Consider the following 27,442-nt stretch of genomic DNA (forward strand, 5'->3'; position numbering starts at 1 on the left):
GCTGGGTTCAGTAACCCAGTTTCAGAGAACCTGGTAACCCAAGTTTCAGGGAACAGAGCAATTCCTATTTCCTTCCACACAGTCTGATCACTTAGAGAGGAGGAAGAGAAGAGTTTCTACTCAAAAACGGCAAGCAGGTATGACTTTGTGGCATTAAGGAGGAACAGATCTCCTCCATCATCAGAATCAAGGACCACAATATGGACACACAGCACAAGGTTCTGCAGCAGGTTCCTTGGTGTGAAAAAGCCCATGCCGAAGAGAAGAGGTACAATGTTGACTCCTGAGTCAGCATTTATCTTTGACTATACTCTTGGCCACCCCCGTTTCAGCAGCTCTGAATTCCTTACAAAATTGTCAGTTTGTCTCAGAAGGATCTGTGGACAGCAATCACACATGAGGGGATTTTCTAGCTTCACTGAGTTTCTTGCTCCATATTGGGAAGAACCCTTCACTCTCAGCCTTCAGCACAGAAATGTGGGCACTGATCTCCATGCCAACATCTGCAACTGGCAAGAGTAAGTATCAAAACAGATGTCTGAAACAGGTGACCTTTTTTACCTGAAGCACTTTGGCACTGATCCTTGAGCTCTCATGGAAGTTTTGCACCCTAAATCACAAACATTTGAGTAGAAAAGCTAGAAAATTAAACATGAAAGATACATCATGGACATAAGTGTGGCAGAGTACCTCAACAAAGAACTGGCTGCAGCTATCCTTCAAAGGAAAAAGGTCAAAGGACAGGAAAGACTATTAATCCCTAGGTACAACACTACTTAGTCTGTATGTATTTCATAACAGTCAGTGGACATCTGGTCAACACAACGAGTGCAAGCTATCTAGCAAACTATCCAGAATCAAAGAGTTACTCCAGAGGAAGCCAAATCCACTGGCTGTACCGAGTAGGAGTTTAGATAACTGCAAAGCTGTCATGAAATGTGCTGCCTCCCTGAACACACACGTTTTTGAGACTGAAATGCAGAACTGCCTAACTGGCTCTCACAGGCTTGATAACAATGATTACTGCAGATTTGCGTAGGACTTCTTGAAGACTTTCTCATTCCATTAATATGAAACAAATTCTTAAAAAGCTACTAAAATTCTACCATTGTAATTAAGGAGACAAGTGGTATGTCATGTCTGGTAGCTCAACATTCAGCACTTGACTGGAAGTCTAAAGGTAAAAGCAGGTGAAAAGTACTCCGTGAAAGCCTTCTATCATGACCTATTGGTAAAGACTGTTTGAAGTAAGTTACATAAATATTTGACAACATTTCAGAAATATCTTTGGTGGAAGGAGATATGGAAAATATTTCACATAATCTCAAATGTGAGACTAAAATGACTGTTGAACCATAGACTTCACAACAACACATGACATGGTGACACCCCAAAATTACCCAACACATCAAAACCCTGGTGAAGCTGAGCAATGTCATCACTGAAGTTAGGCGACACTTCAGAATTCAGGGAACATGCAAACAATTTACTAATTGAAAACCAACATTATAGAAAAGTTTTATCCTTAAAACTGTGACAGACCAAAAGCAAGCTGCTGAATACAGCTCTGCATACTGTTTCTTGAAGTACGTGGCAAATTGTTTTCTCATGCTCCACAGGGCCCCAGCCTCAACGACACACTGTGCTAATGTATTTCACATGATCATTATGACTTGTACAGTCTTTTTGGTTTTGTTTTCTCTTGTGTTGGTATGACAGGAATGCCTGTGCTGTTCATTATTTGATGTGCCTCTATAGATTTCATTCAATGCCTCTCTAAAGATGAACAATGATGCCTTTTTATTCCATCAAGAGCTGTAAAATTCTCATCTGATCTGAACTCTCCAGTCCTCCTTTGTGTATGCCTTTCCTAATTTTTCATACCAATTTTCAGATACAGTGAATAATTCTGAAAAAAGATATTGCAAGTGACAGTGAGATGGAAATACTGTAACAAGGGCACATTATTCACAGATACACTTCTTGTCTATTCTTCAGATATTCCGACATGTTGTAGCAAGACCTCCAATAGAAAAAGAATGAATGTTTCAGCTGCACTAAACATAAGGGCATGTGAGGGCTTTTTTTCCCCTAGGTTATTAATTTAGCCCCTAACAATATATACAGCTAATTCCTTATATCATGCACGTCCTTGATTTGACAAGCACTGAGTTTAATAAACCAACTAAAAGCCTCCTGTCCCACCCTTGTTAGCACAGCAAAACTTACCTGTAACTTCCTATACCAATTTATTTAGATAAAGACACAATTGAGGCATTGTAACATCAAAGACCAATTAGCTAAACCCTGAGTTCAGCTTTAGCCATGCCTAACCAAACCTAACCACAACTTGAGAGTAAGTTTGCAAAGTACACTTCAAGCTATACACATGAATGAAACTGAAAGGATCTTAGTCCTTTCACCAGCTTCAAAAACAGATTTTACATGCACTTTGTAGTAACTCGAGATGCTTTTGTCATTACAAAAACAATAATGGTATAGTATTATAACTTTGCCAGTTTTTTGCCTATAATAAATAGCAGAAAGGCTCATTAACTGTTAACCTCAACCCACACTGTGCAGCCTAGAGAGAGAAAAAAAAAAAAGACATAAGTAATGGTTCCTTGGACTGCTTGAATACCAAAAAGACAATGGAGAAACCAAATCAAATTATTTTTCTGTTCTGTTCCTTGAGAAAACTCCTTCCAGACGCCAGCAGTGACTGCCTGACGCACTTGCTTTCCAGTGCGATTAACACGGTTGCCAACAGGGAGGAAGGGTGAGGTACCACAATGGGTTCAAAAACAAGGTTCCTCCTTGTGCCATCTTGCCTTGGAGGCAACTGTTTTGCCATGTGCCACAAACTTGCCAAAGACACTGCCAGAAGACCAAGACCTCTCTCCCTGTCCGATTTATCATGGGCACACACATCGCCACTACTCAGTCACCATATGCTTTTGAAAAAATGCTTCTGACACCCATAGGTGTCCTGGTCTTTTCTAATCGAAGCGTAAGAGACAGATGAAATCCAAATTTTTAAAAATGCCTTTCAATTCAAAGCTTTATTTTTCAGCTAATTTCCAGCTGGCTAAACAAGAAAAAAAGCTTTGATTTCATTCCAATATTATTTTTTCTTCTCAGTGCAAAAATAACACTTATCGTTCATTCAGCTGCCACTAGCAGCAGGATCCAGCACAATATACACAGGGATCATTTTAAGTCCAGATCTGAAATTAATCAACGCAACTGCCTGGAAGTCTTCCATTTAATACCCACTAAGACAAACCACCACCACAACACAAGATGTTAAAATTGCAGGCCTGCTTCCAGTACTATTTTAATATAGTCTTTACCAATAGCCATCAGAACTCTGCTGAGTACATTCAATTAAACTGTAGCTGAGGTTACGTGCTATTTCTAAACCCATCAGCTATATGTATGTGCATACTCAGGCGAGTAGCATTAGAAGCAAGTCTGCTTGTCAATATTTTTAATCATCCTAAACCCTGTTTATCTTTTCCCAAATTGCCAATTCTTAATGCCAAGTTTGTTTCTTCTACATAAGAAAGACTGTTCAAAACAGCTGAAGAGTTGAAAACTGTTGAAAACCTGAAGAACACAGTGGGTGGGAAGCGGGGCATAACACAACCAAACACACATTTTCTTTTTGTTAAAGATGGGTAACAATAAATTATGAGTTACAAAACGGCAAGCCAAAACTAGCAGACCCAACTAATCTCTTTATTTAAAATATATCCCCTAGCATTTTAAGGCTTGACACTGTGTAGTATTTAGTTTCTTTCTCATTCATTCCCCAAGGGTGTTTAACGTGTTCCTGCACATTGAGGCATCACAATCCCTCCCCTTGAGGAATGTATTCATGTCAGTACCTGATCAGCTGCAACGTGTTGTAACATCAGAGGATGCCACCTGCACTGCTGCCCAGGCGCTCAGTATTAGTTAACTACACATACATGGCAAATCATGCTGGGTAAAGCTGAAACAGCTTGTTCTAAACCAGAACAGTTATTTAGCAGGCATGAATCTAGGTTGCTCCCTGCTATACCACACTCCAAAAAACATCCACCTAGTAATTCTGAAAGCATATGCAGTTATTATAGTAATATTTCAAAAGAAAAGTGCTGTGGCACTGGCAGATTTGCCTCCCTTGCTTTAGCATTTGTGGAGCTGTCACAGTGCTCCCTCCTTTGGGGACACACTCTTTGCTGCAGCTTCTGTTCCTCATCCTCCCACGTGAAGCATCCAGCGTACCTGCTACACTCACCCCGTGCTGCATTCTCTGTCAGTCTCTGCTCCCCTCCTGTTTGGGGATAATAGCCATTTTCTCCTCACTCTCTCCCTAAACTGTATTCAATGTAAAAGTAAAAGCATTTTTAAGGTCTTGCACAAAGTTTACCAGTACCGAAGGCTCCTTTCGATCAGATCCCCGCATTTCTTCAACAATACAGTATAAAACATTTTTCTCCAAATACACCCCTTTGAAATCTATCACCACTTTCCCTCTCTGCAGCATTTGCAACACTTATCATTCCTATTAGGTGGTGCCAAAATTTGTAGACAACTGTCTGCAGGCGGTCTCAGCAAGCCTTGGTACAGCATCATGAGATAACCTTGCTCATTGCTTGTTTCGAACCCTTCCTGTGTGTACTATAGTCCTGCTTGTTTGTCAGGCCTGACCTAAGCACAATTTACCCATGTGTTGTCCTAACCAGTGTCCTTCCATTTTGCATGGCTGCTAAGATTCACCTAAAAGTATAGACACAACTGGACATGCCCATGCTGAAAGTGTGCAGAAGCCCATGGCTCTAATTCATGGTCCTTCCCACAGCATGACCAAGGCCATTGCAACTTACACCCTCCCAGGCAATACCTGGGACACCAGTGACCCAAGACGGCTCTGCGGGGGCTGCACCCCGTCCGGGGGCAGAGGGGAGAGTTCAGCCCCACAGACACAAGCCCTGCGGAACCGCTCACCCACCGGGCCAGACAGCAGGGACTGGACCCACTGCATGTACTAGGACAGACCCAAAACCTGAGACTAGAACTGCACAAACATGGCTTTATCTGTACTAAGCTTGCAGGGCTTCCTGAACAGATGCTGGTTTTTACCATGCAGGCACCGCTGGGGCTACTAATTAAATGCTAGTATCTAGTTACACAAGAACATACTGCTTGTGCTAGATTTTCTTTTGTAAATGCTAAAAGCAAAATTACCTCTTTATTATAAGAACTGTAATACAAAAATAAAGTGTAGACAGCACTGCACACATCTTCATTTTTTTCCTTAGAATGTAAGATGAGCAGGTGTGTAACCACACCTGTGTTTTCTGAGTATCAGCAGCCATTGTCCTTAAAGTGTTTATAGGTACTACTAAACTGTAAACCTTGAAGCTCTTATTTCTGCTATTGCTGAAATTCAGTTTTCAGACACTTTTTAACCAAAATTGCCTGCAGTCCTCATACACCAAAGGCTCAGGGCAGTCAGAGGTCAAAAAAAGCTGTTTGTTACTTTGGTCTAAATGTTCGTTTTATTTGCTTTGCTTTACAGTAAAATGTATTTGCAAAGTGTAATGTAGATCTACAATTAAGATTATTTGCTATCTGGCACGCAACTCCTAATGAAAGAAGAGTAGCCTTCATTCTCTACAGACAACTGTCTCTATACATTTCAACAACGGGATACACTTATAAATAATGAGCATTTCTTCTCCCTTAGCAAAAGGCACGTATATAAGAAAACAAAAACACAAATCAAGAGCATTTACCTAAAACACAGCATAGTGACTACAGATACACAAGGTGATAGAGCTGCAAGATGAAGCCCCCAGCATGCAGAACAGTAGTATCTCTGGGAAAATCTGAGTGTTACAGCCCTCAACACTGAAGTCTGGCTTACACGTTTTTGCTACGTATGATATGATGGTATGAAAGAAACATAATGTACTTTTTAAACTGCCTGAAGTCAGATTTCTTCCAACACAACACACTAAAGTAACACATGTCTTCAATTAAAAATTAAGCTATAAAAGGCCAATTACATAATAGATGAGACATACAGAATATTCTTGAATCTCCGGGGCGTATCTGTAGCTTTTAATGGACCTGATCCCACATCCAGAAAAAGGTATGGAGGTTCAAAAGAGTCTGAAAGATTATATATTTACCTTGTTTCCCCAAAAATAAGACAGGGTCTTTTATTAATTTTTTGCTCTAAAAGATGCTTACTTTTTTACATTTACCTGGACACTATTTAAAGTGACTCTTTTTATGAACTGCAACTAGGGCTTATTTTAGCTTATATTTAGAGCATCCTCAAAAATCCTGAAAAATCATGCTAGGGCTTATTTTCATAGTAGGGCTTATTTTCGGGGAAATGGTAAATAAAAATGTACAATTAACAAACGTGGTAATGTTCAGTATTAAAACTGACTTTTTAATCTGATTATTTTATTTGATATTTCTATGTAAGAACAAATATTCATACAGAATATGAACATGAAAAGCAAAATCCTGGAGCTGCAATGGAGCCCCCTGAGGCAGTCCTTGAGGCCAGTGGGGAGCCCCATTCATTTCCCAGGATTTAACCGCATTTTATATTCTCTTCAGAAGTTCAGCCGAGTAATCTTCAATCTTACATTATAAACACAGACCGCTGGAACCTACTGAACACATAACCAACCTTCTTACATGAAAACAAATTACATTTTCCTAAATCTGTGGGGAAAAAAAATATCCAGTGGTATATGGAGCCAAGTATCGCAGAGTAATTTTTTCCTCTCATTTCTGTCATTCATAAAATTACTTTCCTTTCCTTTAAAGAATACTGCAAAATCACTGGAAACTCATTCATACTCTTAGCAGAGGTAAGAGAGAAAGCAACTGAAGGCCCTTTCAAAAAGCTCTGACAGCCTAATGTGTGTTGTTTGAGAGGAAAGGAAATAAATGTCCCGCGTTTGCTCAGGACAGCAGGTGTCGGATTTGCGCACTGCCCACCTGCCCAGGCTGGGCGCTGCGGCGGGTGCTGCCTGCACGGCTGTGGGTGCCCGCAGGGCAGGGGCTGGGCAGGAACCCGGCTCGCCCGGCCGCCGCACACCAGCGAGCTGAGCTCCGACAAGATGCTGCGCGGGTACTACAGCTGGTCATGTTGGCCCTTTCCTGCTCCTCCCAGGCACCCTGGGGAAGCAGGGAGCCATGGCAAATACATGTGCTATTCCTGCAGTTCGGCATCATAAATCTTGGCTGGTTTGCACCAAAAGGTGCTGGGATCCTCTACTGGGCAGAAAAAATGGAGATGACTATGAGCAGCCCAGATGAAACAATCCTCTGAGGCTGTTAAGCGCAGCCGGGCTGTCCCACCAAGGGGAGACGCTCCCTGCCCGTCGGCAGCTGATTCACAGCCCAGCTCCTTGCCCAGCCCTACGCAGCTTCTGCAGATTCCTGATGTATTGAAGGTGGTGTGCACTTGCCAGTTAAAAAATCACTTATGCCTGGAGAGGAGGTAATTATAACCTGCCACTCCCATCCCTGTCACCTAGAACTGGAAAGTCACATCTGGTTATCTCATGGACAAATGACTGTAGGAATCACGCTGGACCTATATGGCTGGTGTTGTTGATGACTTATCCAGAAAGGACTGCTCAGCCATGGTGTCAGCGCTGCGAGTACAGGCTGCCTGTCTGTGCTCAGATTCAGCTCACAGACAGCATGTTTCCTGTTCTTTGGGAGCTGCCGGTGCCCTCACCTCCGGCCCCAAGCGCAGCCCTGACCCCTGCAGTGCTGCAGTCCACCTGCAGGCCCACATCCCGGGCCCAGCCACAGCCCATCCCCAGGGATGTGCCCCACGCCTGGGGCTGGTGTTGCCCCAATGTCTCCGGCTGCCCCACTCCTGACTGGGGCACTGAGATAGGCCCTGGCTGCCAGGCCCTGACCTGACAGACCCTCCACGGGGGTTCCCCATCGCTGTGTCATGACATGGGTATGCGCTCTCCATCCAATATGCAGCTTATTGTTGCTCAGTACAACTGCAATTCTGTAACATGCCTGGGTATTTCTGAGCATTCTGGTTATTACTATAATAGCACTAAGTGTCATCCCCTTAAAATTAGGTCTGGGGACATTTACACCCCTTCCAGGTCTGGCAGTCATGTCCCTGCTGAAGAGCACTGTCCCCACTCGCAGAGAGCAGATACTCCTGGCCCAGGGCGTATGGCACTTCTGTAAGGAGAGGTGTCTCCAGCCAGCACAGCATACCTGGCACAGGAGGGGCTGCCACGCTGCACCACGACTGACAGACGTGCACCCAGAGGGGTGCTCTGCGGTGCCAGCACCCCACACCCACCCCACTGTCCAAGCAGGAACGCTTGGTCACCTGCCCTGGAGAGCACACCAGCCAGTGGCTTCTGCAGGATGCTCTGCCCAGCTCCTGAGAACACCTGGGATCCGCAAACTGGGAGCTACTAAAACAGACAAACAGAGCATATGGAGAGTCACTGCTCGAAATGTGCACATTTTGTTAGTGTTTAACCTACTTACTGCTCAGAACACAAACCAAGCTTTAAAAGAGTTCCCTGGAGTAAAATACTGCAGTTAACAATATCAGATGACTGTTTGGAAAGACCATTCCTATCTCGTGAGCAATACCTGGAAACTATTATCTCTGTTTTAACAGTACAAAACAGCAAAGAAACATAGAAGCTCACTGAAATCAGTAGAAGAATCTCATTGATTTCATCAGCAAGATGGAGTCCAAGAATCTGTAACCTCTCACAGCAAAAAGACATCAGATAAGGACAGTAAACATTCCTGGGAAGGACACGGGATCCTTAAGTGCAGAAGTTATGCTTACAGGAAAAGGATAAGCTAAATGGAAACTGGCACAGAAGCACGCAAAAACATGGACTCTGCTCTTCAGCCACTGAATCATCTGCTTTGACACACTCACGTTAAAGGCGCCTGTGCTTCCTTGCTGAAACGCTGTGAACGAAACTCAGCGAGCGCTGCCAGAAACACTGTTCCAGCAAAGCAAGTCATATCCCAAGGCCCTAACATGTGCACAGCCAGAGGACAGAATTCAAGGTTTTCATTATTTATGAACTTATATATACCACAACTACTAGCTGCTGAGCCGTAAAGGCTACACCACTCTATGCAAGTGGTACAAGGCTCTGAAAAAGTTCTGGGAAATACTTTCCATTATTCCGTCTCATTAAGCTCTTTCCTTTCTTTCTTCCCCTCTCTCTGTATCTTCCAAATTGTTTATTTTTTCAAATACTTGCCTGTGCTATGTTCATTCTCTTGGCTGCTCTGTCCTGAAGTAAAACAGCCCACTCCTTAGCAAGACAAAGGGAAATAGCTGGCAATGTTACTAAAAGAAGACTTGCTGGCACGCTCCTCCTCCCTGACCAGCTACCCAGAACAGAAGCATTAGTCAGAAAGAGAACTCATGGATTCAGCTGCAGCTTCCTTTTACCACGGAGCTATGTACTGCCACAGCTACCTTCTCTGGGGCTCAGTACACTATATGTTATGCTTGCAGCCTCTCTACACAGAGTGTGAGGAAAAGGCTGCATCTGCTTGACTCGCCCATTTTACTTCAGTGTCCTGGTTCCCACATGGTGTGTGTGTTGGCTCTGCCTGTTCTTCTCTCTGTGGTGAGCCAAGCGGTCCCGAAAGAGGAAAATCAAGAAGAGAATAATCTGATCCAGGGTCTGTTCCCTGGAGCTGCATTAAAATGTACCAAATTTGTCCCTCCCTACTTGGGACACTGCTTTGGTATTATACCAAGGAAATAATGTACCCTCAAACTTTGTTATGATATGCCCCAGCGTATAAAGCACAAACTATTTACTTATGCTATAATGAAACCCAGAAGCTGCAAGCCTTGCACACTGAGGGACAAGCCAGTACACGCTAGTTAGCCCAGTGGCCAGAATACTCTCCCATGTGGTCCTCTAAGACACAAACCTCTTCATTCAATTTAGGAAACAAAAAACGTACAAAACCAGAGAGATGCTGCCAACCAAGAGAGAATGCTGAGCACAGCAATGATCTTAAATCTTGTTCCTCTGTCAAGTTTTGATGCCAAAGCTGGCTTTGTCAAGAGAGACCTGTTTTTACTTAGAAACTAGAATTAGAAATCCTATCTCATCAGTAGAATTCTTCATCTGTATTTTAAGAAAGTTAATGTAGTGCAACCTTTAGCTTCTAGCCACAGCCACCAGTAGTTCTACAAATGCCTGTCTATAAGACTGTGGTCACTAAAGCATCAAAAGGGGGAGAAAATAGTACACTTCCTTTCTCAGACTGAGACCATTCCAGACAACTGGTCTCATTTTTCATGAGAATACCCTGCCATTTTACAGGAGACATCTCAGAGTAGATCTGGGCTCCAAGCAGAAACACCAAAGAAGCTCTAGGCTTCAGGGGCATGGTAAAGTCACATAAGGAAAAATAAGGGGCCCTTGGGCATATCTCAGGTCATGCAGTAGCTGATGGACTTTACCAGCAGTGCAGTTTTGGACTTTTGAGATCAGTTCTGACTGTACCTTGCCTATACTTCAAAATCAAGGTGACCAAAAAGGAATGTGACAAAGACTGAAACCTGGGGACATTCTTCTCAGCAGCTTGGAGGTGGCCAAAAAGAGATGGGCAGGATTCATGGAGATGCTCCTCTGAGTAAGGAGGGACACATAAGGGCTAATGAGGCATCCTTGGGCTGCAGAGAGCAGGGAATTGCTCAGGAAGAATCAGCTGCAGTGCTATTACAGGCATAAACCACAGAGCCTTCTCTATGTACATTAAAATGCTGTAATTAATATTTTTCAAGGGAACAAACAGAATACTTACCTGTATTTATGAATGATGGCATTAAATAACCTTCCATCACGCCAGCAGGTAGTGAAATTTTCACAATGGATTCCAGCATAACCCTCGGTTGTCTGCTGTGACCACAGGAGCAGCCTCTCTTTAGCAGACATGTCTTCTGACTCTCCAGTAACATGGATATCAGATATCTAAAATACAGTTAATATAAATGTTACAAGTATATTTAACACATAATAAAGTTTAAAATATTGCAGAAAACCACTCTGCATTATTGAAGAATTTTCTGTCCAATACCTGTATACATAAATATTTTTATTATTAGTCACTGTATTAATACTCTTTCATGTCACATCCTTACACACCCTTAGTGTCCTCAATATGAACTACAAAATTCATAGCTTCACAATTTTCTTCAGTTAGCTAGTTATCAGCCTCTTAATTTCTGGAGATAATGTAATACTATTAAATGATGAAAAATACTTAATATGTCTATTTTATGTTGATAATGTGAATAATAGACTATTTCATGTATTACACCTATTATACATAAATGTTATATAATTTCATTTACATACAACATTTTATATGTAGATATTCACAACTTATGTAATAGTGATATTCATATTATACTTATTTTCTTTTGCTGAAGTGTTTATCTTCTTTTAAAATAGGTTAAATTGTAATATAAGCTGTTCTGGAATTCAGTAACACAACAGTCATTTACAGTGAAAACTGACAATAATGGGTTTAGAATAAAATTCTCTGAGAAGCATTTCAGGAATGACGGAATGGTTGAAGGATGATACACGACAATTTTTCCTGATATTTGTTTTTAATTTATCTAAGCATCATCAACTTCATGTCAGACAGAAAAGGAAAGCACTGTGAAGATTACATACAAGTACTACTTTCTAGTACCTTAAATTCTCCCTTAATGAAGTTCAGTCAGTTTGCTTAGAAAACTATCACTGTATGAATATGAAGCAGACATTTCCCTAATCTGCACATATACTGTTTGCACCTTATGTGATAGAAACTGTATTGAATGTGTATCTGAAATGCAAGATATAACAAAGAGAAGACATGCCTTGAAGAAGTGATATCACAGGTGGTCTTTCTTCTAAGTGGCTACCTTTCCCCACTTATTCTAACAGCAGATGGTATAAGATGTTATTATGAAGAAGACTAAGAACCCAAGTACCAACAGGCATTGCACAAGGACCCAAGTACTGCAGCTCAGACATTAAGAAAAGCAGGCTGAAGGGCTCGGGCAGAGGCAAGAGGGCTTGAGACAAGGCCAAGATTTGTGGGTGGACATCACGCACCCCGGTGAGCCCACCAGGAAGAGGCCCCACAGCACAAGCCTACAGCAGCCCTGCTGTGACTTTGGAGGCAGCGCGAGGCCAGGGCTGAGGGCAGGTTTGCCCACAGACAGCTCTGGGGGAGAGGTAGGTGCTGAGTTAGCTCCTGAAGAGGCTTTACTCCAGAGCCGTGACAATTCCAGCAAACCTGTTCTAGTATAAACCAGAGAGTTATGTTCATGAGGTCAGATGGGACAGTCATAACGATGCCTCCTGGCCTTGAAACCTCTGCACTCAAAGGTATCTTCTGTCTGGGATCTTCCTGGGGGAATTCAGACAGGCTAGGCTAGGAATTACGCGTTTTTCTCATGTTAAAGCCACACAAAACACAGTGCCAGGAACAAAGAGACGTAGCTTTCCTATCAATGCTGCCATGTCACTGCCTGACAGGAGGTGCTGGGCAGCACCAGCAACTGGGGGACTAAGGAAGAGCCTTGGGCTGCCAGGGCAGCACAGCTGCCGCAGCGCCCTCTGCAGCTTCTGCTTAACCACCTCTCGCACTTCCAGGGGACAATGAGCATTTACAGACATACAGCAAACATTAGTAAATTTACGCAGGGAACAAATTAGTTTACTATGCAAGTATTCACAAAACAGCACATTGTGAAAGCAGTTCTTCAGATTCTTATCACAGGCCATCATATCCAGTGGCTCTAAGTAAGGGAAAGATAGAGGCACCGATACTAGAAAGTGGAGCAGTTTTAACTGTTCACCTAGCCCATGAACACCTCAAAGATCTGACAGCATTTTTTGCATCCTATTGTCTGCAGCTTCAACATTGCACATTTTAAAGAAAAATCAGAGAGTGAGAAAAAAATATATCTTTTTTTGTTTAAGACACTGAAGAGAACCACATGTAGCTGTGATGGCTTATAAATTTCTAGGTATCAAAATCCTGTAAGAAGTATTTACTACATGAAATCACACAAAATACAGATGGTATGAGTCCTGCATGTGAAGACAACGGGGAATCCAATGTGGCAAAAGACCAACTTAAAATCACTCTGAAAATGTTCTTGTAAAAAAACTAGGGAACTCATCTGTAGTGTAAGATTTCCTTTCAGTGGGTTACCTTTATTCTTTGGTATTTCGAAGCAAGAAAGCAAACTAAATATTTTTTCAGTAGCTTTAGTTTCTATTCATCACAGAACAACTAAACCACAATATAAACGCAGTCAACCATTTATCACTTATCCGGACAATGCTTCTGAAAGAGATGATGTCATCTGGAAGTGCCAGATGTCTAGCAGAAAAACCCCTCCAAACCTATACATTTTTCCCTGTCATTTTCAGTAAGTCTTCTACATATAATCCTTAAGTATTACATTTTAAAATATATTCTAACTCAGCAATCCAGCAATGTAATTTGCTAATGGCCATTCCTTACTGCTAGGTTGAAACCTTTAGCCTCCTGCACGGCTCATTGCCTGGCAATGGCTGTGTACATTTCAGACTACAGACTGCAAACGCAGCATATTTGAGGGCACAGTAGATTCCTCTGGCAACAAGCATTTTCAGACATCAAGGCAACTTCTGAAGGTCCTACTTGTATCTGTTGTTACATACAAGCAACATTGGTAGCTATGTACACAAACACAAGGAGAATATTTCTTATTCTGAGCTTGACCACTGGGCAAGCTTGCAATCCAAGTTTTAGATGGCTAAAACATGAATTTACCTCATTACCCTAAGATTAACAGCATTTTCAACTCCAAGCACCATTCAGCATCCTAGTTGGTGTTGTGGTTTAACCCCAGCTGGCAACCAAGCCCCAACACAGCTGCTCGTTCACTCCCCCGCAATGGGATGGGGGAGTGAATTGTAAGAGCAAAACTGAGAAAACTCGTGGACTGAGGCAAAGATTAATAGGTAGAACAAAAGCTGCACAGGCAAGCAAAGCAAAACATTCATTCACTACTTCTGATCGACAGGCAGGTGTTCAGGCACCTCTAGAACAGCAGTGCCAGGGCTCCATCACACATAACAGTTACTTGAGAAGACAAACACCATTAACACCAGATGTCCCTCCTTCCTCTTCTCCCAGTTTCATATGCTAATCATGACATCATTTGGTGTGAAATATCCCTTTGGTCAGTTGGGGTCAGCTGTCCCCACCATGTCCTCTCCCAAATTCTTGTGCACACCCAGCCCACTCGCTGATACGGGGTGGTGTGAGGAGCAGAAAAGGCCTTGACTCAGTAAGCACTGCTCAGCAGTGAGGAAAACATCCCTGTATAATCAACAATGTTTCTAGCACATATCTAAAACATAGCCCCACACTAGCTCATTCAAAGAAAATTAACTGTATCTCAGCCAAAACCAGCACAGTTGGTCACCTGAAGAAAAAGGAGTAGACTAGACTGAGTTTAAAAACTGAAGTTGCTTTTCACTCATGGAGGTAGCCTATTTCAGTGCTGGTTAAGGAACACTAACTTTAGCCTGAGACCTGAAACAGGCTGAGCACTTCTGTTCTCTAAATAAAGTATTTCAGATTTCAAGACTAAGACTTCACACTTTTTCCTAAACACGAAGTTCATATTCAAAAAGTATAAAAAACACTGAAGGAAATGGTGATTCAAAGAGCTGTATTTTATTACACTTACAAATATGAGCTCTACTTTGCAAGATGCCCTATTAACTTGGAACTACTTAACAAGTAAAATACGACCCCCACAAAATAAGGGGTCAGAGGGAGAGAGAGCACATCTTTCCTTTGATAACTTCATAAGGACAATATAGATACTCATCTACTAACTATACACCATCAATATTTAAAACATCACTTGCCACAACAAAGAAAAATAAGGACTACTGAATTAGGAATACTAAAACTGAAAATAAGGGCAATCAAATCTTGCACTGTTCAGATTTTGGGCTTCAAAGCAACCAGTTTGTGTGAAACTTTCATTCTTATACCCCACAAACCTGTAATTTACCCACTATAAGTAGTTACTAGAGGACATTTGTTCCTTGAGTATGGAACAAATTATTGAGTTTGCATGAGTTTGAACAGTTGTTTGCTAGAGATCCAGTTTTCCAAATTATCTCAAAGCATACGAATTATAAGGTATGCAACAAAAAGAGACACAACTAACTCTCTGCACAGCCCTAACATTTCAGGTTCAAAGTCTTAATTGGCACTAAATACTCTATTTCTTGCTTCTAACTGGGAGAACTAGTCCACTTCTGCTACTGCACGTGTTTTTTCTCTGCCTGTAAGTTTTCTCTCCATCATAAAGTATACAAAATCCATACACCAAAAACCTTCAAACTCTTCGCAGTGATTTCAGTGATGCAGTTTTGAGTCCAAAGAGCAGAGCAGATCAGATCAGAGAACACTTGCCAAAAGAGATCAACAGTGCTGCTGGATATCCGTGGCTGATTTTTTACAGTGCAAACAGAAGAAGACGACGACTTTATAGTAAGCAAGGAGTATTCCCTCCGATTCCATCTTATCCCAAATGTTTTGAAGCAAGTCCAAATTTGACATAAAGTACTTGAATGCACAAAAGTACATAATAAGCTAGAGATGTATGATGTATAATGAAATATATTCCAATGTCAGCTAGCCTTACACCAGAAAAGTCTGAAGAACACAAAGAAATAAAAGATAATATGCTAATATGGATAGATTTTGAAATGCTATTTTCCACCTAAGCTAAATAGTTACGTGTTGTGTTTGAAAAGGATTGTTGACAACATGTTAAGGGAAGTATAGTTATAGGAATGGAATTTGAACTTGCACGTGATCACAAGAAGTCATCTCCCCTGACGCTACACTTGGACTTTGTGAGTTTCCATCTGGCCATAAATTCAAATGCTCCGATTCAGCTCTCACAAGGCTCTGTGGAGCTGCGAGTCCAGCTTTGGGCAACACCCTTCAAAAAATACTGCATCAGTTGGAGCAGATCAAAAGAGAAAAACAAGAACAACAAAGATCTAAAAATACATGACCTGTTGGAAAAGACTGAAAAATTAGGTTTATTTAAAGTAGGAAAAACTGAGGGGACGTGTGACAACAGTCTTCAAATACATAAAATGCTGCTGCAAAAAAGGGTAACAAATCAACTCTTCCGGCAATGAGAAGAGAACTAATGAGTTTAAAATGAGCATACTTGTTTTCAGCTAAAACCAGTTTTTAATAAAAAAGACAGATGAGCACTAGAATAATTACTCAGGAAGCATGTGAAACCACCAATAAGGCAGACACAGAAGAACAAGAATCAGTCAAGAACAGTTTTCATTAAATTATTGTGCCTTCATGTACAGAGATGACCCAGATGACCTGTCCAGAACCTTTACAGCCATGGCTTTGTAGTTCCATCAATGATTACAGATCTCCTTCACCAGCATTTAAGGTGGATTACGTCTGCTTCTTGTGAATATTACAAGGAAGTAAACAATACTGTGCCAATAAAGCAAAACTGACTTTTGCACCTTTACTGTGCTAATCGCATTCCAGAAGAGCAACCGGCATCTCTTCCTCCCTTAACTGTACTATATGAATAGATAATACAAGATTATATGATGGTGGACATAAGTGGAAGTTGTCTTGTTATCTTACAATTATTTCCAATAATAACTGAAATAATAAACATATCACTATTTAGCCGGAAGTATTCTGCTGAATATGCAGGTTACAAATATTCTACATTTTTTATATAAAAGCAAGTGTATTGCCTTCAACCTGACTCAAATATGCATTGTTTTTCCTTTTTGTTGTTGTTTTTGTTGTGTTGTTGTTTTTTTTTCTTGCAGATTATTATTAGTACTATAGATAAGAAATCCACTGTATCAGACACTATGTAGATGCATGGCAAAAAAACAGCTGAGGAACTTGCAGCCAAGACAACAGTTGAATACTGGAAGTAGATTAGTTATTCTCTTCACATCTTAGAATTTTTTTTTTCTAGAAAACATGTACATCCATAAACCAGAACTGAAGCTACCACAAACTAGACTGGAAGAATAGTGATTGATAATGTGATACACAGAAGTCATTGGTTGTGACAGAAGCTGACAACCACCAAACACTAGTGGTAAAACCAGCTGGTAGCTATTTTTTGCTGATAGTGAATGAAAACCATGGCTTGTTTCAACACAGGAGACATCAAATATCACGGCAGCAGTATCTCCTGTATAGAAGCCAAAACTACAACCTTGATTTTCTACTCTGCCTGCATTGTGCTAAAACATCACTGAGAAGGGCTCTGCTGCAGGAAACCTCCTTCAGTCTCGATTCACAACTTCTTGACCTTAGTGCAAACTGCCATCTGCTCTAGGACAGCCCCGAGTCACAACAGTATCAGAGCGTATCTTGCTCAAGGAAGTCATGTTCCTGCATTAGGAGCAAAGGGCTGCAGAAATGAGGGTCCATCAGAGAGTAAAAAAAGATTTTCTCAAAGCTACTAGTGAGCAGTCAGGAATGAAGCTTCACAACGCCCTGCTTACCTTAATTTTACAAATAGGAAAACAGAGGTAGCATGTATTTGAACATGAAAACGTAACTGGTTTACATGCATAAGAACACGTACCACAGAAAGAAACTTAAGGCATGTATTCCAGTAGCGGGGACTAAGCCATTTCAGAGGGTAAAACATGTTACAGTGCAAATTAGCCAGCTGTACCAATGAGTTTCCTCTGTATGCCTGTCTCTGAGTTTGAAAAGCTACCACACTGTCAAATATCAGCCACATCTGGGGCACTGTGGAAGCTGAGAGCACATTACAGCATGAATAAGTTGACACGGTGAGTGGAGACTGCTGATCTCTGTAATTAGAGTGAAGAAAATGGTAAAAACTGAGACTGGTAACTGCAAACCTTGTGTATCAGCTCAGGCTGATAACAGAAACTTTGCGGATAACTAACAGCTTCACTGTTTTATACTGAAATACAGGAGATGCAAATACTAATTTAGTTCTCAAAAGTAATCAAAAGGAAAGTGGTCATGACTTTGTAAAATAAGCTAGAGTCTGAAATCTAGTCGTCTTCGGTTATAGGTCAAAGCTAGGTGCTCTTAAAATTACTCATACTCAAAACCTTGGGTGGAGAAAGGGAGCTGAACTCGAAAACCAGACATTTCAGCAACTTGGGCGTTTAGCTTGACCTGTCAGCAGATTTCATATTTATCCCTTTATGCAGTGTTTTATCAATATCACCAGCACAGCCCTCAGTATTGATGTAGGTGCTCAACAAAAGCCTCATGTTTCCCCTCCTACTCCTGTGGTAACAAGGGTTGTATGCCTGGTTGGAGTAATAACTGCAGCAATATTAGAAGCTGTATTATTCTGATTATACAGAAAAAGCAGTCATGCTTGGCAGAACTGACAAGGCCTCATACTCTTTTACTCAGTAATGACGTTTTGTTCAAATCAAAGAACATCCCTAAGCTGTTCCTGAATTCCAGCTAAGATTAGAAGGGCAAAGATCTCCATGTGTATTAGGAGGCTATTTGTACTAGTGTGTACTGTGTGATGTAATTTGGTGTGTTATCTGTATTTAAAAACTAAGCTCAGAAAAATATAATACTATTCCTGTTACAAAAGTAAATTATGTAAACAACAGAAGTGCAGTTGCTCTTTGCTGGAAAGAGTACCTTTGGCATAAGTCCATTCCCTCTGTTCACCCAACTCAAAGCTCAGACATCCATGTTGAGCAAAGGAAATCAGTTTTGGACCAGATCCTGGATTCAGCATTTGATTAAAACTTACAGATGAGTGGGGCAAAACTGGTAATATGGACTGAATTGGTAAGCACGGATACCAACAGAAAAAAAATTGGCTTTCCTTCCAACATTCTGCAACTAACCTCATGCTTTGGTTTCTGTTATTGTAAAAGGAAAATAATCCTACCCTCAGAGGAAGACAGAATTTCAATAACTACTATTAATAGGTCATACAGACAGTTTGGGAGGAAAGAGCTTTTAAAAGAAGTGTAGAGAGTTATTAACATGATTTACGCTCACTTTTTCTATTTCAAGCTGCCTACATACTTCTATCTCTTCAGTTCCTATTGCCCATAACTGAAAAGAATTAGAAATATTCATTTCCTTGATACAAGGCCCAAAGGAATTACAAGACTGTCAAAAGTTGATGACATTTACTGCAGACATTAAATGTGAACTTAAACGACTCTCTAAAATTCACTCCACCTTCTAGAACCATTTTAACACGGAAATATTTTTCCTAAATTAGGAAACAAATCAGACTACAGACAGCAAAACAGCACAAGGATACATCAACACTCTGAAAGAACAGAGATATTACTTAACCTGTGGAAAACATGAAACAATATGCCCTGTCCTATGACTACCTGTAGCATCACAGCAGGGGTAAAAGGCTTATATACAGCAAAGATATTTTTGTAACAGTAAAAATACTGTTCCAGTATTTATTCTTACTTTACTTTCAAATATTATACACTATGCCAAAATATTTACCTTGTTCCTGTTTGGTGGAATGCTAAATAATATATTTTCTTTAGACAACTGGGAAAACACAGCATCAGAGGAATAAAACCTGTTTTGTTCAAGCAGTGGATCACTCTTGCTTTCAGAAAGAAAGTGGTGCAGCTTTTCAGATTTACTGCTTCCTGGGACATCTTCAACAACTCTGCAAGAAGTTATGTTTAACCCAGTTTCATCACATCGTCTACCTAAAATGTGGATAGCAGAATCCAAGCTGGCTGCTTTTCCATAACGAAGACCACTAGATTTCTTCAGGAATGCAAGTTCTCTCCTTTTGTCATCCTCCAAGCATTTCCTCTTCCACGTACAGTGTTTCTCTGAACTCCTCTTGCCTTGCTCCTTTAACCATGTCTCTGTTTCATCAGACTTGGAGAGCCTCTGATTATCACCATGAACACTGTCCTCACAAAGAGAATCACTCTTTGTTTCACCCAGTACAACTTTTACTTTAGTAAGATCAGCTGAAAGGTCTGTACTCACAGGCAGAGCATTACCAGCCACTGTCACTCTCCGGAGGAAGGAATCAGCCAATTCCACACCCTTGGGATGTTTCTCAGTGTTTTCTGAAATCCCCACTTCATACTGGCTTCTTTCTTCATTTTCTTTAACCTGTACTGAATCTGGTCCCTCCTCGGTTGACTTCTTTCTCCTTTTTCTTCTGAAATATCTTCTTCCAGGGGAATGTTTAGCTGGACTTAACGGAGCTTTGGCGGGATCTAAACACTGTTCTTCCTTTTCAGCCCTTACACATCCACAGACATTCCCCATTTGGCTTTCGGTAACTCACAGTCGCACAGTCCCATTCATCCCGGTATATTTACATACACTTAAATCCTCCTCAGAAAGTTAAGAACTGCCATTTGAACTGTAATTTCTTCCAGACTTCACGTCCACCCTCCTCAGTACGTAGCCATTTTGCTTATGAGAAATGCACACGCAATAAACGTTGTGGCAGGGTGCCCAGGCAGGGCCTGTGTCTGATTAGACACTGTGGCTTATTTCTGGCCACCAATCCTCTTAAATAAACATCATTGCTTCAGCGCTGGGCTGTAACGCTGATGGCCTTTCACAGAGATGACATAGCACTTATGAGTAACAGAAAATCCTCGCCTGCATTTTAACTTGCCATTTCATTTAGTAACTCGAGCAAGATAAAGTAGAAAAATATGCAGCAACCTTTGAAACTGTTAGCTACACTCCAAATCCAAAAGTAAGCAGGGCAGCAAATAGCAGGGATTTAGCTAGCAGATTTGGTTTGCAATTCATGTTTTTATTACGTATCCAGTGATCCACAGAAGGGAAGATTAAAGTGGAGGATCAGAGATCGCTCTGACAGCTTGTTGAGGGTCAAATTTTTATTTGTATGTGGAGTTTTCATAGCAGCTGATGTGATTTTTCACTGATTTGTCAGCTATAAATAACCTGCTGTTTCGCTACTATAACACAAGCATAACAGCTTGCTCAGGGCAGTGGTGCCATGTCCTGGGAGCTGGAACTTTGGAACAGATCTGAACCTTTTGGCAGATAAAGGTGAAACAAAACACAAGAGCCAGTCTGTCTAGAAACCGTCCACAAAGTTACACTTTTTAAGAATGGAGCTTTATCCTCCTCCCATGCTCCTGTTCCGTAGGCATTTCTGTGTAGCTCTAAATAATAACATCTAAGCATCTAACCACACCTGAAACTGGGTACAAATGTACACTATATTCAAATGCAAGTCTAATCACCAGCATACTTTGTTTGGAAAATATATTTTCAATCTTCCGTGTCATTTTTGTTACTGATATGCAAAACCTACTAAAACCAACACACATCAGCTGGGGTCGGTGTGTATGGTTCCTCATGCTGAGAAAGAACAGGCCAGTGACGTGCCAAGCACTATCAAGCGTTACCATTGAGTTTCCCTTGGAAAGGAATTGCAATAATGAAACCCAGAGACTTTATCCCCAGGGGCCAGTTCCACTGAAGTATTCTATGAGATTTTACTGATGTCTGATTCATCTAGAATAAATAATACAACAAAGAAGTAGGATCAACCTACAAAGAATTTCCAACAACATTTTATAGCATAACACTAAGGGGCTAGGAGGCTGTTACAGAATAGAGTACAGTGACAGACAGGCAGCTGCACACAGCCACAATACCGACATGTTCCTTTCCAAAGTCGATGCTTATGCCGTGACCACACACTCTTTCATGGCCTCAGTTTGTCTTTGCATTTACAGTACACTTAACATACAGGTGCGGTTGTGACATTTGCTCCCTTTACTCACAGTACAAAGCTGTATTCTAGTCAGCTTAGAAAAGCGACTTTCAGTCACGGCCCAGAGGACTCACTGATTTAAAACACATATCCACATGGGACTGAGTTGGGTCCTGACTTGTCCCCCCCCTTAATTAACAGAAAAGCACATTTTTAAAAAAGTCTTTGGAAATGACATTGCTGTGTTTGTACAAACAAATGGCTTTTATACTTGAAAATACACCTCTGTTTCTCCTCTCTTACCAGAAGATTCAGGGCTTTGCAGTGCAACAGACCAAGACTGATTTAATTACATACATGTATAGCTTCTGGCTTAATAATAATAATATGTGCAATAATAACATATGGTATGAAATATTATAATAATTATGAAATATTACATTATGCACTCATAAAAACAGACTTATTATGGGTACCTGCTAAGTAGAAATTATGTAAAAGGCCAAAGACAAGACTGCCCAACATTTGAATGAAAAATTGCAAGCTCATGCAGTATTAATTCTCTGATCAAACACGTATTAAAGTAAATATAGACTGAGACAAGTACACTACTGATGTTGTTCTTCATCCACAAATTCCGTGGGAGTTAAGAATTTGCTTTAAAATACTGCACTTTTTTATTTTCCAGTGCAAGTGGCATACTTTAGTTAAGACACACAGGCACTGAGGTTTCTAAACAGTAATTACATTAGACTGAGTTCTAACGGAGTGTGATTTAGTATATACTTTTTAAAAAACTGTTTACATGTTTAACAATCCCTAAAGAATTCTCTGTTATTTCAAAACTCCTGTTAGAATTGGTGTCAATCTGTCATAAAAATTTCAAATAAAATCCAATTCAAGATAGGTCAGAAGAAACACATACTGTTATTTTATACCTGACAATCCGTGCCTTGTAATGTGATTGGTAATTTAGAAAGCCTCTGATTTCATACGTACCTTAAATCTAGCTTATTTTTTTTTCTTAAGAGTAGGTAATTCACTTTTTCAGAAAATCAGGTGCCTCTGAAGTTGAATTTAAAAATTGCGGTAGCAAAAATACAAGAATCAGTTCTGAAACACCGGTTATAAGCTCAGAGCTCCCAACAATCCTGGCTTACTGCTGCATATTCCAGGTCAATTTAGTTAAATGCAGATTATATCTGCAGCTATTAATTTCTAAATATTCACTAGGAACAAATGCATTCCTAATAGGTCTCTACAGATTGTGGGTAGTATTTGTGCCTTTCTATTGTCCTGGAAATAGCTAAGAAATATGTATTTTTGATACTTTTTAAGCAACATAGCAACACTGACCAGCTGTTCCCTGAGATAGCTATCACCTCTAGATTAACAATTCTTTCTAGTGCTCCTTCCTTGTTTTTCCATTAACCAAAAAGTAACTTTATGGTCAGATTAACTTTGCAAGTTACTTATGCTATTGAACCAATTAAAAGATCAAGGACAAAAGAACTGACAAATTGCATTTATGTCAGTTGTATTTTTTTAGCATTAAAAACCTATACAAAAATCATATTCCATGTTAAGGGAAGATGATAAATGACAATGTGAGTAACTAAAGGCAAAATAACCACTTTCAGCCAATTTAAATTCTATTACAGTTGTAACTTTGGTCTCAGCAAGGAAAGAGACAGAGACAACAGGACTGAACTGGAAATTCAGAAAAGGGCAGTTCAAATTCCCTCTAAACCCTGTCTCTGAGCACAAAGAATGATGGCATTCTAAAGCGCCAGAGGAGACTACCCTGAAGGCAACAAGAACCACCAAAACATAGCAAAGACCCGACTGCACCAGCGGCTTTGTCTCACATACCTGAAGAGACTCAAATCAAAGCTCAGACTGGCTAAAGCCAAAGATCCAGATCATCACAGCTGTTAAAATACTATCATGGATTTGTTTGTTTGTTTGTGGTTTGTGTGTTTTTGTTAACAAAAGACTCAAAGATACAAATTTATACTCACCAATGCTGGAAAGTTTTAAGGGGAGATTAGCAAAAGACTTTTTCTGGCACATAAACCCTTAAGAAGTATAACATGAATAAAGGATTAGACCAACACTTGTCTGCAATTTGATCTGCCTTAGAGGCTGCTTAATCACAAACAAGAGGTTAACATTAAGACATGGCAAACAAAAGATTAACATTGAGATATGAAATAACTCATGCAGATCTGTATGAGTCTGCATTTAACCATAGATTTCTGTAACTTGTCAAGCACAACTGTGAAATGCATTATGCTCTTAACGAGAGATAGGTCTATTGCACATTAAAGTGGCAACACTGTTGAATATCTATTTGTTACTCTGCAAAATACTGAGACCATTCACCCTTTGTGCACTGCTAATTGATGCATTATCATAGGTTTCATATAGTTAGCAAACATCATAAAGGAAAGGTTATTTCACTTTGCCAAATCAAACTACACCTGGTATCTTTTGTCCTAGAATAAGATGATCAAGAGCCTACTAGGAATGCATTTCAGGTAGTTTTGGATTGAAGATCCCTTCCTCGTCTTGTTGTTGTTGATGCAGCACAGCAAAAGCAATGGAGGCTTTTGCATAAATGGGACATCATCTCATGGTACTAAAACAGCACACCAGATCACCAGCACAGCCTGAAGATCACATGCAGAATGACAGAGAGATAAACATAAGCCAAAGAGAAAGTGAAAAGTAATGCAGCACAAGATAAGAGAACATGGCAAAAAATAACGGCTTGCCAGCACACAACATAACAAAGGTTATATTTGGAGCTGTTTGAGCTGTCCTGGCAACCACTGCTCAAAATCTGAAAGAGCTGTTCAGCTTTCAGGTACCACTGAGGTACCGAAAGTCAGGACCCTGAACAGGAGATGTTTTATACCCAGGGAGATAGCTTACTGAAAGAGGAAATTGTTCCTTGTTGATGGTTTTATGGGATTAAGGAGAAAAAGAATCAAATGGATGAGCTCACTGTTTGTACATCTTACCCTGCTGCAGATATCCTGCTACTTGTAGATATGAAGTCTAAATATGACTCTGCAACGAGCCTTAAAAGCCTTTTGTCCTTGCTGTGATTCAGATGAGTCTCAGAAATTCCAATAACTCCATGCTCATTTTCTGAGTCAGCATTCATTTTTATTGCTGAAGAATTTGGGAAGAGATAACTAGGAGCTCAGTTGAGGAATAAAACACAGGAAGAGTATACCCATCGTACGCTGAATGACAGGTCTGCTGCAATGGCTAATGACTGGGAATTGCAGCTCCCGGGTGGAATACAGCTTCCCCTATGACCACTTATCATCAGAGATTAGACAACTGGACACATAGCCCCATCTTCAGATCTTTGAGAAGATCAGACCTTGAACTGTTCTAGTTGTTTTAAAGCAGATTAAACTTCACTCCTCGTGAAGGGAGAAGGAGAGCAGGCAGCATCTCTCACATAGTGACTCCATCACAGATTTATCGGAAGAGAGCTGAAGCAGAGGAGGGTGCATGGGTCCCACAACATCCCATTATTCCTCTGCCTTCTGCATGTCATGTATTAGAATGGGCCACCACAGCTGAGCTGTCTCCTCCTCTGACCACCCTGTACAAAGGCCACAACCTTCATGAGCAACCCAAGAGTACTTCAAAATTACTACCTGCACTGCAGGCTCTGAACCCCTGACTGCAGTAAGGGGTATCGGGAACCTGAGAAACAGCTGTATAGTCATTTTTTATCTCATCCAAGTCATCTGCAAACAAATGCACCCTTCTTAGCTTTTTGCCCAACACAGGCAGAAGTTGAACGGCTGATCTGCTGGACCAAGTGAACAGTCTATAGACTGCACCAGGGTGGACTGATAAAGAAAGCATTTTGCTTGGTGGTTTATGGGGAGTCAAGCAGCAAACAAAGAGTATTTGCTGGCTTACGAGAGAAAGACAAAGAGGTTACACATGCCCCAAGGAGGCATGAGAGAAAGCAGCCACCTGGCCAGAGCGGCTGGACTGCCCTGTAGCAAAAACAATATCGACTGAATCCTTGAAAAGCAGCATCCTACAAAGAGGCCTGACAGCGGGGAGCTAGGGAGGGTGGAAGGAAAAGTGTTTCACAGCAGTTCCTGAGGTGCAAAATGATGATGAAACTGAAACAGCCTATTGAATCATGACTTAGAAGCTCCAGAAATTTTTTAAGGTCTGAGTTTACAAAGCCCTGCTCTTGGATACCTTAAAGTTTGAAGTTTCAAGTTTTGTCTTTTTTTTTTGCCCAAACCACTGCAAATTATTCCAAATATTTAACATTTGATAGATTAAAGAATGTTTGCAGTGGTTTGAAAATAAATTATGACAAATTTTCACAGAAATTATCTTACTAAAATTGTGGTTATTTACTGAGGCAAATTTCTGCTTTCATTCACAGTTGCTCATCTTCAGTGTCATCAGTGAAAATACACTGGGTGTTGAATGGGGAGGCCAATCAAGTATTAATTTGGACATTTATACATACAGCCTATAATTATACAAAATACTGCAATTTGAGCATGTTCTACAGGTGTCAGGAAAACAACTTACAATAGTTATTGCATTACGAAACTTAATTTTTAAAAAGCCACATATTATTAAAAGCATGTGAAATATTGAAAACTTACCTAAATCATAACAACATACATGTCTCAGAGATTTTCAATACACACAGGACAAATTATTTTCTAACACACTCAATTCAATAAACCACCGGATTTCCCATTCCATCTTTTCTATATCTTATAAGTAATTACTTGGGACACAGAAGAATGTACAATTCCTGGACTTGTGCAGCTGCAAAAGTGGAATAACTCCGTTATATTTATCTAATTATGGGTACCAAGTTACAAAGCCATAACCATCTCTAGACATAATTCAGATGCAAGAGAAACATAATCCTCAAATGTGTATCATCTTTTATTTTTGTTCATCATGTCTTTCCCCTAAATCATTCCTAAATTCACTCCAGTACTCAGAAGGATTTTCTGTTTTGAGGAAATATCCTCCAGATAAGTGCCATGACTCAGAGAAACAAGCAGCCACAAACAACAGCCAAAAAAAATCCCTGGTATCTTGACTACCTCCCAGGCTGCAATGTTATTAGAATACACTTAAATGATGGAGCAGCAGCAGTAACATCACACAGCAAATAAATCCTTAGACTCACTGAGAAGTTAAACTACTTCTGCAAATGCTAGGAAAATTTAAGGCACAGTTCAGGTGTCTACATAAACATGGTTACATACTGGCTATGTCTTGAAGAGCCCATTTTATCCAGTTGTGGCAAGATTTAAGTTTCCTAAACGTGAGCTTCTAGAGCTCTTTGAGATACCCAGCTGTATCCCAACCAGCCCCCAGCTGCAGGTCTAGAAGAGCTTGGGTCTCTCATAGATCTGGTGTCTCATCAGAGAACCCCACACACATGTTCTGGATACTCTAGCACACCTCAGATGTTCCTCAAATGCCACCTGTCTTTAGGAAACTGAATCCAAAATCCTGGAGATCTAGTTAGTGTAATCAACGGAC

At 40.6% G+C, this 27,442-nt stretch overlaps 1 protein-coding gene across 38 annotated transcripts in view; it reads right to left on the minus strand.

Annotated features, from left to right (window-relative positions):
• The window catches only part of DST (dystonin), a 307,340-nt gene that overhangs the window by 155,537 nt on the left and 124,361 nt on the right, over nt 1–27,442 (minus strand). For 36 of the 38 annotated variants that reach the window (XM_065056139.1, XM_065056154.1, XM_065056174.1 and 33 more), the window contains one exon: nt 10,867–11,033. In XM_065056139.1, the coding sequence (XP_064912211.1) occupies nt 10,867–11,033 (167 nt within the window). Of the gene's footprint in view, nt 1–10,866; nt 11,034–19,644; nt 20,608–27,442 lie in introns of those variants that run through there. The other 2 variants (XM_065056155.1, XM_065056140.1) reach the window with 1 other exon arrangement.

The sequence above is a fragment of the Columba livia genome, chromosome 3 (genome assembly GCF_036013475.1).
Source record: "Columba livia isolate bColLiv1 breed racing homer chromosome 3, bColLiv1.pat.W.v2, whole genome shotgun sequence".
Taxonomy (NCBI): Eukaryota; Metazoa; Chordata; class Aves; order Columbiformes; family Columbidae; genus Columba; species Columba livia.